Source organism: Penicillium brevicompactum (genome assembly GCF_028827555.1).
Source record: "Penicillium brevicompactum strain IBT 35665 chromosome Unknown utg000001l_segment0_segment0, whole genome shotgun sequence".
NCBI classification, from domain to species: domain Eukaryota; kingdom Fungi; phylum Ascomycota; class Eurotiomycetes; order Eurotiales; family Aspergillaceae; genus Penicillium; species Penicillium brevicompactum.
In genome coordinates this window covers 5,476,937-5,489,507 of record NW_026623203.1, presented here as the reverse complement: position 1 = coordinate 5,489,507, position 12,571 = coordinate 5,476,937, and the positions used below count along the sequence as shown (strand labels likewise).

The window sequence follows — 12,571 nt, the reverse complement described above, 5'->3', positions numbered from 1 at the left end:
ACAGTCACCTCAATTTCACGACTGGCTCATTCGACAAATTCCTCACATGCATACAACGGTGTATATGTAGGAAATCTTGTCAGCTCGCTGGCTCGATGTCGTTTCACTGACTTCCAACCTTGTTTGACAACACCAAAGAGCTGAAATTCACAGCTCCAATCACCTCTATGGCCCAGAATGATTTGCTAAATGAGGGTATGTCAGACACCTAGGTATTGACAACTGCAGTGGATATGTATTAGCTAACGATATTGGACAGGAGTGATGGAAATCATAAGCTCATCGCCCGAATTTTCGGTTGACTGACTACTTTTCGTTTCGCGCTCAAGACCATATCCTGCAGGTCATACAAAGTCAACTCGAAAATCATGCCTTCCGCTTCCTTCGGCAATGGCTTCTGTCGGACTCTCTCGCGGCCGGATGGACGTGCCCAGAAGCTTTAGAGTTACACAAGTTCTTCCGATTCTTGAAAGCTCATCGAAACAAAGTCAAGGACGAATGTTTTCAGTTGACTCTGACCGAGTTGACATGATGGCATCGTGTGATTACCAGCATTCGCCACGCAGCTGTGCACCGCATTCCACACGATCGGAAAACTCTCCTTAAGATGCTTCGCGGGGCCGTTCAATTTTCGAAATGCATCGCTGGCTTCAAAGAGAGCAAAAGTCTTTGTCGCATTCAAGAGTTCGTGAAGACAGCGCTGTCAGAGTTCGACCAGCTGACAGCCCAGCTAAAGCAAAAAGCTCTCCTAAAGATTTCTTTATGTGAATGCCGTCCCAGCATCTGTATCGGTTGATAATCTTGCTTCCGGAACTTCAGAGCATTGGAGACGATTTTGTCTCCAAAGTGAAACAGTTCTTACCCGCAGAGTTCTAAAGCTCCTAAAGCTCGTCGGTTTATCCCTACCACGCGAAGCGCATGGTAAATACACGCCCCCTCCGCTGTGGCTAATGTGGAAAATACATAGCACGGATTCTGATATGCTATTCATTTGTTACTGAAAGACCTCAAGCCACAGATCAGACCTCGTCTAGTATTCAAGTCACCCAATGGCATTTAATTTGAATCCAGCTCAACCGGTTATCCTGAATGCTCTTGGCAGGGTCAAAGACACAAAGCTGGCAAAGTGTCAAAGCCATCGAAGTGAAGACTGCCGAACAGAAGACACCCTCCACTGCTGCTTCCACTTCTGCTCTGCACTGGTTTCCTCAGCCCGGGATTTATCAAGAGCCACTCTTAATGAAACGATAGCTCGAGTCAGGCGCGGGTCACGGGAAGGGCTGTTTGCGGGGTTGAAGTGATACTGCAGAGCCAGACTCTGGGTTGCGTCCATGGTGGCACTGATGAGTTGGTGGAAGCTCTCAAAACACTTGGAATAAAAATCGTTCTCGAGCCCCTGCTGACTATGTTGTTGCATTCGTTCGGCCTTTAACTCCAAAATCGACATTTGGGGTTGTGTCTTGGATTTCCTCAGTCGCGGCCGTGTGGTTTCCAAGGCCATGGTAGACCCACGAGCCATAGAGATTTGGTGGTCCAGTAGATTTATCTCAGGAAGAGATGGCTTGATTTGTAGGGTAGTTGGTATGGTAGTCATAGGGATAGAATCTCTGGCCGTGTCGGTGGATCGACTGTAGATGCTTGAGGTGTCGTCGCCAGAGCGACCGCGAACTTGATTTTGAAAAGGGTTCATCGGATATCGATCACAGACTGACGTCTCAGCTCACTGAAAATGAGGTTGCGCACGAGATTCACAGGCCTTTTTAAGAACGAAGGATCTGTTTTATGGGCGAACGCAGTCGATTGGTGCTCTTGGGTATTTTCTCAACGGCGTTCCTCACACTCTCACCACCGTTGGCGGACCTCGAATTCTTAGTCGTAGGCCAGCACTGGTAAAGCGCCAAGCCAGCCTGTTGATAATTCCAACATTGTTTCTTGGTCCCAATTAAATCGTCATTCTAATATGTGGTATATCGGAGACGACGCATGGTTCTTTGCCACCAAGTGACCTTCACGGTGAATCCTTTTCTTTACCACTCCACTCGCAATATCTAGACTCCCACAAACGGGGGCGACCACAACAGGTGTGTATAGGGTCCAAGAATAGAGACAACATATTGGAGTTTCAATTCAGACTGTCTACTTACAATATTAATCTGTTTTGATTGTTCCCCACTAGTTATTGTTGCCAGGGTAAACCAGAAAGGGGCGGGAAAGAGACAGTACAGTGCACGGGCCCCGTCTTATTTGCTGCCGGCGCTCTACTGGATTTTCTCATCAAAGTCTGAACCGAATAGCTTCTAACTGTTAAGTATCTTCCTAAACACCGAACGACAAATCCGCACAGCTCACAGCCGCCGTCTTTTCTGCCCAACAGCAGGCTCCAAGAAATGGACTAGTCGCTTTGACCCACGATAGCAGTAACAAGTTCTCCGTGGCGGCCAATCTAAGCTTTGATGATCTGCACGTCCAAACTGAGCGTGAGCCTTCTGCTCATCGAGGAATTCTATCGCCGATTTGGGGAAGCCGCCAATCTTTTCGCGAAAGGTATCATTGGCAATCTCAATTGAGACCCTTTCCTCAAGGCTGGTGACCCGAAAAGCAACGCGCTTTCTGAAATATCCACAAAGTTGGCAAATGTCAACTGGATCTATGCTTCCCAAATCGTGGTCCTGACCAGACCGAAACCTGGCGCCGGGGAACTCGACAAGAACTCGCTGCAGGATCTCGGAAGGGTTTGGCCGTGAACAAAGAACAGATCCCCGACAATAAAAGGAAGCATTGCCCTGGACGGGAGACTCATCTAACTCAAAGAAAAACATGGCCGACGCAAGAATGCTCCTCACAAGCTCAGCTGGCACTGCAAAGTCCATATTTGACATTTTTTCCAGCGAGCACGTATCGTCTAATGCTGGCAGTGTACCATCGATGGCCTGGTCCAGACGGACGATATCGGGCGTCGACGAATGAGGAAGGTAGTTGAGAGCTTCCAAAAACCCTTGCTTTCCATCCATAGAGGGAGAAGACATCATGGCCCGAAACAGCCGGGGAAGAGCACCCTCCCAAATGCGATCAAGAAAGCCAGTTGAATCGCTGGGGCTAGACGTGGAGAATCCTGTTCCGACAGATAGGAGAAGGTCGTGCCTTTTCGCCATGGGCCAGATGATGTTCGATTCTCGCAAAGCAATGGCTAGCGGATTGTTCGCCCGGACCCCACCGTCCTGCAAGAGACCAAGGCCTGGCAAATTCTTGGTCTGGAAATAACTGGAGAGTGTCAGCTTGTATTCTGCCTCATAGTGTTTGAACTCACAAGGGTGCTGCAACACTGCATATAGCCCTGTCAAAAGTCAAATGTTAGCAAAATCCGCTACTACTTTTCACATTGGTTGCACTCGGACGGTCGACTTACGCTTCCCATAAAAATGGATTCCCCCGATCGCCGTGTGGCGCCAAAAATAGATAGGCTGCATTCATGGAACGCGGGTTTGCTCCCCGGTAATTGGCCAAGATACAGGCTTTGCCATCGGAGGTGCGGCTTGCCACAATAGCGACCCGGCAACCCGCAGAGCTATTCATGGCAACATCGAACATGCGGCGAGATGGGCCAACGGCTGCTTTGAAAATCTGTGACAGCCCATCGGAATCATAAAGACCATCTGTGGTCAAGTTGAACGCCGAGGCCAACCACCGAATACAGCGAGGAACTGGGCTATTTGAGGTACGACGAAAAATCTTTCGCGCAAAGCCGGGGAATGCATTGAAACATTGAGTGACCGAAGATTGGCTGAGAATGATGTCAATAGCGGATAATGCGCCTGAATCGGCAGTTCTGTTAGTATATCAACGATGATAGTCACTCGGACAGTGGTCGTACGTACCTACGCTAGTTCCAGTGCACAGGTCCGGCAGAGACGCGATCGGAACACCAATGCGCCTTTCTAAAGCCCGCAGAAGGCCGAGTTGAATCAGACCGCGCACTCCACCGCCATCTAAACTGAGAATCACCGGATGCTTAGTCGGAGGTAGTTGGCGGACAGTCACGTTGGACCTCGCGTCGCAGATAGGACATTGAGCGACCTCGAAATGATACTCCCCAAGTGAGCTTGGAGTTCCGAAGATCACGACGCAGGTGTCACATACTGCATGTTTGCAGGGGAGCATATGCTCCGGGGGTCGACACAGACAGACCAAGCAAGTGGTAGTGGAGCGAAGACCACCCCACCGGCGATACAAGCGATGCAGCGTCTCCTTTCGAATGGCTGCTGAAGTTCTCACAGAGCTCAACTGCCCGAAACTTTGCACGAAGCGGAATGAAACGCCAGCAATATGGCCCTGGAACTTTGCGTCCCAGGTACTGAGACATAGTTTCTCATAAATTGCGGCGAAAACCAAGATGGGCGAGAAACCTGGGCAATTCAGCTTTGACGTCGAGATATGAAAGTGCGAGTAACAGAAAATCGAACTTACCATGCATTCCAGGGGGGTAGGCATCCATCAAGAAAGCCGTAGCTACAAGGTCATCAAAGTCCTCCCTTGAGCAGCTAACGGATTTTCTATGGTGGCTGACCTCTCGAAGACAATCGCCCATCGTGTCATTTTTCGTATAGCCCCTTCGGGCCCTTTCCAACAGATCAAATGGCGGTGCATCGAGCAGCCTTTGGTGAATTTGTACATGAGTGTTCCAGAAAGCACTGAGGTGAACTGCTGAGAACCGCCGACAAGCTGATAGCTGCTCGGCCTGGACTATACCGAGTTGCTTGAGGATCAAGCTTTCCAGTGGCGCAAAAGCGACGCTGTCTGAAAGCCCGCTACGTGGACTGAGATCGAGAATCGTGACTGTCCCGGTCTTGATCGTCTTTTGAAGCTGTGCGTATTCTTGGGTGAATGCTTTTGTTGTATGCTTGCCGTTGGTCAAGACAATGACTATCTGCGTGGGAGCCGGAATACCCTCGTCGCCAATGGTCAGCTGTCGACGCGGTTGTTGGAGTAAGTTTCTTGCGGCCTGAATGTCAGCGGCGGAATCGAGGAACAAACACAGGACCTGGGTCCATGGTAAAACAAGTTCCCTCTTCACTTCTTGTTGTAGCCTTGCAGGGGGTAACAGCCCTTCTGTACCCGTTATGGAGAAGCTTCGATGCTTTGTAGTTGAATGCTTGAGCCATTTCGAGTCGCCCATGCTGTGTTCCAGGTTTAAACTGCTTTCAGCAAACAATATAGGGCTCTGTGTATGAGCGGTCTTGGCGCTGAGATGAAGACGAATCAAGCCTGCGGGGCCTTTGCGTGTGATGTTGTTGTAGGGGAACAGAGCTCGCAAAGCTTTCATGCAGTTTGAATTTCCTGTAAAGTAGAGCAGGGACGGATATTGCCATTTTGGATAGGGCAATTCCTGCACAAGTTCTTCCAACCGGTTGGTATCCACTAAATTCCATACTTCATTCTCGCTGACGAGACCAAGCCAAGCAGCCATTAGATGGAGTGGGAGATCTAAAGAAGAAAGAGGTCTTCTGGAGGCTTTATATTCGGGGACTCGTCTGAAATTGACAATATGCGCTTCAAAGTGTCGCTGGGCCCTCAACTTGGGACTGGCGTGGTATTTTCTCGTCTCAGAATTTGATCTCAAGCGAAAATGTTTAGGCCCAGGCTTATTCTTCGTGAGTATCTGCAAGTTGCGGTCGTTTGAATCAAGTTTGCAACAATGCCACTTTCTGTCAGACTCACCGCGAAACAAAGCTGCGGCTTCCTCTATATTAGAATGGTAGCAATCTTGCACTACTGACTATATAATGCATTCTAAAGCCCTTGATATTAACTGTGTGGGCAACCATCTAAGTATGACAGGTAAAATGGGATCAGAAAGGATTGCCCTTCCTGCAATGAAGTCTGCGCTTGTTCCGTTCCGCCCAGCCGACAGTGTAACGCCTGCGCTGTCTAGAGCCAGCCAGATCGACGACCCGATTGAGACCACTTATGTCAGAATGCTCAGGGAAGAGGCAGAAATGGACATCAGCTTCAATATCACGGTCGGTGTGGCTAATTGGGCACTGCTGGCCGGTTATCTCGTCATCCCCGGCACGTTCACTTCACTGCAAACTTCAAACCAGGTCGAAAAGGCTTTGCAAGTCAACAAAGCAGGCCGTACCGTGCTGCATACCATCCAGAACCCTCCATTACTCGCAATTGCGTGCCTCCTTCTTGTGAGTGGCATTGGCGCTCTCATGTGGCTGATGCACTTCCCAAAGCTCAGGGGAAACTACCTATGGCTGATCAATAAACTCTTTGTGTAAGTGAGCAACGCTGTGAGACAGATTTGGAAAGCGCGGGCTCAAGACTAAAACCGAACTAGGCCTCTATCCTTGAATGCTGCCGCCGGGCTGCTGACCACTGTCATCAACGTATGTACGTCTCAAGGTGGAGACTGGTCGGTAATGGCAATTGTCACAACTGCTGTAACTGGAGCAACACTTTCTATCTGTTCAGCACTTCTGGCAATCTACAAATTCTACAAGTTGGAGGAGATTATAAAAGAAGATGAGTGTATCAGGCGTTTTCGAGCTGCGATCTCAAAGTGATGTGAAAATTTCAGACTGTGAAAGGTTGTGGTCACATGTACCACTGATCATTTGACAATGATGTTGGATTTGTGCTGGTTTTCATGCCGAGATGTCAATCCATGCTTTTTGTTTAGCTGTAGATTTCGATATTACTGTTCTGGTCCCTATACAATTTTGGTCACGCACCTCTGTCATGTAAACTGTACTTTCCCGAGCCCAAATGCTAGCAAGATTAGTTATTATGTGCCAAAGGATGCTTTATAAATATAGTAACTTTAAATACCCAATGGACCGAGGATCGACGGAAGGCCACTCTCAACGCCATCCTTGCACAGGAAATTCTAGAAAAGAAACAAATCGCTAGGTATCATTTTGATCCCACGTAGCAGCCGTATTGCATACAAGACAAATTTGCAGCTTGAGACTGACTTTTTGCCTCCACAAACTTTCTCAAATTGACACTGACCCAATGAATGATTTTGGAGGTCAACGCATCTGCACGCATTGGTAAAAAGCCTAGCGAAAGTCGCCGCAATTAAATCTCTATGAGGATTGATGCTGCTCTAGTGCTTACAAGTTGGTCGCTGAAATAGCTGGCCTTACTCGTTATTTGGCTGGAGAGAAAAAATGTCTCCCAAAGTAAAGATCAACATGAAGTTTCCGGACAAAAAAAGTGATCATACTCAAAGGCAAGGCCCCAGAACTCGCCAGCAATTTATGGAGTTTATATTCCCACGTATTCCCTTGTCTCTTTATTCTGAGGCAAATTTCAAGGAGCTAGAGTGTAGCCAAGTTGATGCTCAGTTGCTCTGATTGAAAGTTGAGCAAAATCATATAAACTTGAGGTGTACGCATTTCTTTAAAATTCAGTGTCAAATAATCCGGTCACGCGTTTTAACTAAGGCACCACTTGATGTCTTGAAATGCATAAATACCCGCTATCGACCGCTTGAACCTTTTGCTGTTCGCAGAGAACATCGCGGTTGGCCATTCAATATGGCACCAAATAATGGTGGAGTTACTATAAACTCTACCCCCAAGGCCAATAAATCTCACCTCCCTGAAATGGAGCAACTAGCAAACGATAATTTGATCTCTTCGCAAATGATCCAAAGTGCAGCTGCACAAGCGTCTATTTCGCAAAGGCGCCACCCAACACACAACTCGTCAGACGCACACGGTGGTCAGCTTAGCGACAGTGACCCGATTGGCCAAGCCAACTCTTCGCCGCCATTGAACAGCTCAGTCATGAATTCTATCGAGAGAGACGACACCCCGATGCTTGATGCTGGCTCGGTAGACCAGACAAGGGCCGGGTCACGCTCGAGTGGTCATGAACGCCCTCCTGCAGCCACTCATCTACAGAATCAAGATTATTTGTCTCCCAGTGCCCGAGGTACCACCGAGCCCGAAGAGCCAGAGCTTCTAGCCACCCTTCATCCCTCCAATGATGAGGAGGAAGGCGACGCTCTGATAGATGGCTGGGGAACCCTGCGAGGATCAGCCTTTGTCATTCTCCAGTACGGGCCTCGCAATGGAGCCAGATACAGTTCAAATACAGACATGGATATACCAATGCCTCCATGAACAGCATTTCCGAATCGTCTCTGCGGATCTCTCAGATCAAAGTTAGCCCAGGAAGCAAAGGCTGACGGTATACCAAGAACAATGTCGTCGGGATCAACGGGATTGCCTCGGAAGAAAAGAAAAATCCGAATAAAAAATACAAGTCTGATCCCTGTACTTGGTTGAAGATTAAATGGAAGGACCTGAAGTCAGAAGATACCGACAAAATGCAAAATTCTTGCTCCTGGATTCTGAGATCCGATTTCATTCGCTTCTGCAATGGCAAGCGCGCTGCAGATGCAAAGATCAAAGAGGTCTGGGACAAACAAGAAGAACGCTATCAGCGTGTGCTCCAGAGTAACACTGGAAGAGGCTCTGAAGATCGGTCTCCCACCCCTTGCCCATTGGGGTCAGCAGCGAGGCAATCACTTCCGCGAGAGCAAACACGACGTCTCAGTTCACCTGCAACTCAATTCGTATATGCGGGCCGATATGAAATTCCCCTTTCCTCCACTGCACAATTGCGTCCAAGACAGGGGTCGTCAACCAACCCAATCAACCTTGATGGAGATGAGGCACCTCACAATCCAGTTTTCTCCGGCGCTGCTTTGAAGTCGAACACCAACGCCGTGCAGAACAAGTCCAACCTCGCAATTGGCCAAAGAGCCATACGTACAGAAGCGAAATTCATTGCAGAAAGGGATAAAGACGAGCGATGGCATGATCTAGACGATATCTAGAGAGAAACTCGCCTTACGGTGGCGAAAGCCATGTATGACCTGTACCGGGACACAATCGCCTAGAATATGCAACCCCAAGGCTCGGTTAGTACTCCAATTGGCCAACGACCAGGAGTAGCCGTCGCCGCCCATTGATGCCTTGATTTCCTCTAGATTCTTCACTTTGAATTGGGCGTTTTGATTTACCAGTCCGATAAATTGATACTTAGATCGATATATAGACCGATAGATAGCTTTATTTTATTTTAAATTGAAGGGAATTTTTTATCTTGCTTTTTCTCATGTGTTCTCCAGCTTCCACATAGATAACACAGAAAGAAGTGATTTGGCGTATCTCGTCTCCAAAATGTCCCGAATCATTTCATCCTTGATGTTCTATTTGCAGTAAATCCATACTACTACTCGGTGAGGAACTTCACGTATTACTTACGTATCAACATGTGAGGAATGGATTAGAAGCATGGCTAACTGGATGTAGTAAGCTTTCACGGGTGATATGAATCAGTTAATCATATCAGGAAATTTGGCGTGATTGTACTCGAGGAGTGACCAACTCGATTCTCCAACGTAATGGGCTTTGAGACACAACGAAATAGAGCAAATAGTACGATAACAATCACTAAGAAAGTAAGAGCCGGTACGAGGACATTGGAATGATGTTGAAGATGGTGAAGATGGTGAAGATGGTGAAGATGGTGAAGATGGTGAAGATGGTGAAGATGGTGAAGATGGTGAAGATGGTGAAGATGGTGAAGATGGTGAAGATGGTGAAGATGGTGAAGATGGTGAAGATGGTGAAGATGGTGAAGATGGTGAAGATGGTGAAGATGGTGAAGATGTGACCAGCTTCGAGAGATAGTGCACAGCATAGTACATAGGGTTTGACAGTTGAGATAATGTCTAGTTGGGAGAGGTGTACGTGTGTCATTGGGAGGCAGAATTAGATTCATCGGACGCTACATACTTTTCGGCTAACGTCACATACACAAGCTGAGTAAGTACATTGGTTCATGCGCATTGCAGTGCTATTTTGAAAGATTGACAAGTTCTAACATTGAAATTTTGCAGGCGACTCTGAGAGCGACCCTACCACCAAGATTTGGATCAGAAACAAATGGCGACCACTCAAACCACGAACACAACAGGAAAGATAGCTTGGAACAATGCCCTCGTGCAATTGACCTTGATCATCCCAACATTCACTCTGCCAACGGCTAGCACTGTGGAGGCCATGACAGTGTCCGACCTCCCTGCTGCTACACAGCTAAAGCCTACGAGAGCTGCTGAAGCGTCAGGAAATGCGCCATCTTTAGTGACAGTTCGTGGACTGGGCTTTTATTATTTGGTTTTTCTTACCGCGATGATCACTTCTCAAAGTCTGTGATTCATCAGTCTGCAGGAAAGGATCATACCGGTGAAGATCATTGCGATATTTGATGCGAAAGATGACATGCTTTATCAACTGAATCAGAGTGCCTATGGAAAAAACGTGCAACGCTATAGGAAAAGCCAGAGTCCATTTGAACGTCCAAACGTATTTTTATCTTATTCGAAAACCAAGAGCAAAGAATTTGCCTTGGTGATATTCAGACTTTCGAAAAACCTCCACTCTGCCATAGGCAACAAACTCTGAGCAAGGTCGGCTTTTTTCATTTCCTCCTGGACGTCCAGAGTAGGCGTGCCCTGTAGCTTTAATGGCATCATTACCCGCCATCGCACCTGCCCTGCTGTTCCGTCCTTGTATTGTACCTCAAAATCCATGCAAGGGTCACTCCACGTTATTGATGCAAGGTAACTGCCAGAGTATCTGACAAACTGTGCGATGAATCCGTACATATTAGAAGCTAACATTGGTGGCTAGGGAAATGGTTAGCAGACCTGTAGCTTTAAAGACGTAAGCAAAAACTACCTGTGGATGACGACCGAGAACTTCAATGGCACGATCTGTCTTCTTGGCCAACACTAGCTCTTTGAATCCATTCAGGACGAGCAATTGAGCTCTTTGCTGCATCACCAGGTACGACAGCTTGCCAGCCTCACGCGAGTACGCATCGACATCCGCCATCAAGCTAAGGTTCTCTTTGGCTCGATTGCGACGCCTTTGTGATGCCAGGGCCTGGTGCTTCCGTCTATTTGCTGCGGCGCGTGAACCGGAGTTTTCCCATCTGAAAGGAATCCCCTTCACACTGGCGGAGGTAGCTGGCTTCTCCTCTTCGAGATCGACGCTGCGGGTCACAATGGCTGCTTCTGTAGATTGTGGTGGCGCAGCGGTCGTTTGCTGCCTTCCGGCATCTTCTGGGGGCAACAGCAAGTCTTCAATCGATCTGTCAAGTGTTAGCTGGGATCAGGTGTTATCAGATAAACTCACAGTGCTCGAGGGAAAGGCTCAGATGTCATCTTGGAGAGCTTGGATTGATGCTGGAGACGTGAGATCTATCGGCTCAAACGGAGAAGAGGAGTACTATTTATGTCAAAATTTGCAGAATTTGCTGTACGGGGCATAGCCCATAACACTCCCTGCACTACATGAATTGACCCCACAAGTAATCCTAGGAATCGAGGAGGCTGTGTCGTTATTTTTCAAAATTTACCACAACTACTCTCGCTGCCTTCGCATTAGACCCCTTTATGTCCATACTATAATAGCCTGCGAAACGGTAAAGAATGCAGATAAAGTTATACGTGAAAAAAGTATCTCACGCAGTGGTGCTATTCTTTTCCAATAGCATGCCTGTGAAAGGGGGAGGATTGTTAGCAAGCTAGAAGACCCCTATTCTTATTGCTCCTAGGATATACAGGGCAGTTAATAGAATCGTTGTTGCACCTAGTGACATAATTCAATATACACGCGAGTTTACCAACGCCGTTCGGTTCAGCGCTTGGAGTTCTTCTGTCCCTCGGTATGATACAATTTGGGCTTATTTGCAGCTTGTATTACACATGACCAAGAATAATGCCAATCCTACTGGGTTCGCCTTGGTCCAAACAGACTTTGACAAAGAGCATAATCCTTCATCTGAGAGCAATTCGTGCGATAGTTCGAGCACCACAATAGAGTGAGGGCTGGTGAGGTCCGAAAAAATAGCATTCAAGAGCTGTTTTCTGATGCACAGCAAGCTGCCAAGCGAAAACGTTGAAACGTCAACCGACTGTGATGGATATAGATCATCAAGAGTTCACCATAGCCTGCTAATGTGCGGTATATCACTTTTCAGTTGCAGTGACATAGTAATATGATATCGTGGCCAAGTACCATCGCGATGAGGGCTAAAGGGGCATGTAGAAATCAAGGTTTGGCGATATAAAACCCAGTGTAATTCCCACTGCCCTTTTCCATAAGTCGCCAAAACCTCACACAAAGATGAAGGACAATCAGGTCAGCCCTAGTCGGCCTCCGACTGTGTGGGTTGATCAATCTGCTTTCTTCCAGGAGCACCCGAGTTCAAAACTAATTGCTTCTCCGGATATTCAACCCTCGCCGAGTCAGAAGATGACTGCCGCCGCAATCGCCCTCAGTTCGAAGAAATCACTCCCGGATCGCCCAAAGCGAAAGATTCCACAGCTGTACCAGAACCCATGGGATACTTTCGAACCTGTTGCTGCATCATCGCAAGATCGGTCTCTGATCTTTGCCCGACACAAGAAGATGAAAGGAGAGTTGGTGCATATCCAAGAACTTAAACAACCGTTCTCGCCCGCTACGGGTTTCCCAGAACT

General features: G+C 47.8%; 4 protein-coding genes across 4 annotated transcripts; 3 read left to right on the top strand and 1 right to left on the bottom strand.

The window, feature by feature from the left end:
• Window positions 1-2,345: 2,345 nt before the first annotated feature.
• N7506_001819 (patatin-like phospholipase family protein) lies at window positions 2,346-5,464 on the bottom strand (the record flags this gene model as incomplete). The annotated part of the gene is made up of 5 exons (XM_056951115.1): window positions 2,346-3,261; window positions 3,308-3,334; window positions 3,407-3,812; window positions 3,876-4,403; window positions 4,465-5,464. The coding sequence occupies 5 exons, from the start codon at window positions 5,462-5,464 to the stop codon at window positions 2,346-2,348; spliced, it is 2,877 nt and encodes a 958-aa protein (XP_056817030.1).
• A 406-nt stretch (window positions 5,465-5,870) lies between these two features.
• Window positions 5,871-6,566, top strand: N7506_001818 (uncharacterized protein; the record flags this gene model as incomplete). Its single annotated transcript, XM_056951114.1, has 2 exons — window positions 5,871-6,277; window positions 6,341-6,566. The coding sequence occupies 2 exons, from the start codon at window positions 5,871-5,873 to the stop codon at window positions 6,564-6,566; spliced, it is 633 nt and encodes a 210-aa protein (XP_056817029.1).
• Window positions 6,567-7,544: 978 nt separating this feature from the next.
• Window positions 7,545-8,135, top strand: N7506_001817 (uncharacterized protein; the record flags this gene model as incomplete). Its single annotated transcript, XM_056951113.1, has 1 exon — window positions 7,545-8,135. The coding sequence occupies one exon, from the start codon at window positions 7,545-7,547 to the stop codon at window positions 8,133-8,135; it is 591 nt and encodes a 196-aa protein (XP_056817028.1).
• A 206-nt stretch (window positions 8,136-8,341) lies between these two features.
• Window positions 8,342-8,854, top strand: N7506_001816 (uncharacterized protein; the record flags this gene model as incomplete). Its single annotated transcript, XM_056951112.1, has 1 exon — window positions 8,342-8,854. One exon carries the CDS (start codon window positions 8,342-8,344, stop codon window positions 8,852-8,854), a length of 513 nt encoding a protein of 170 aa, XP_056817027.1.
• Between the last annotated feature and the right edge of the window lie 3,717 nt (window positions 8,855-12,571).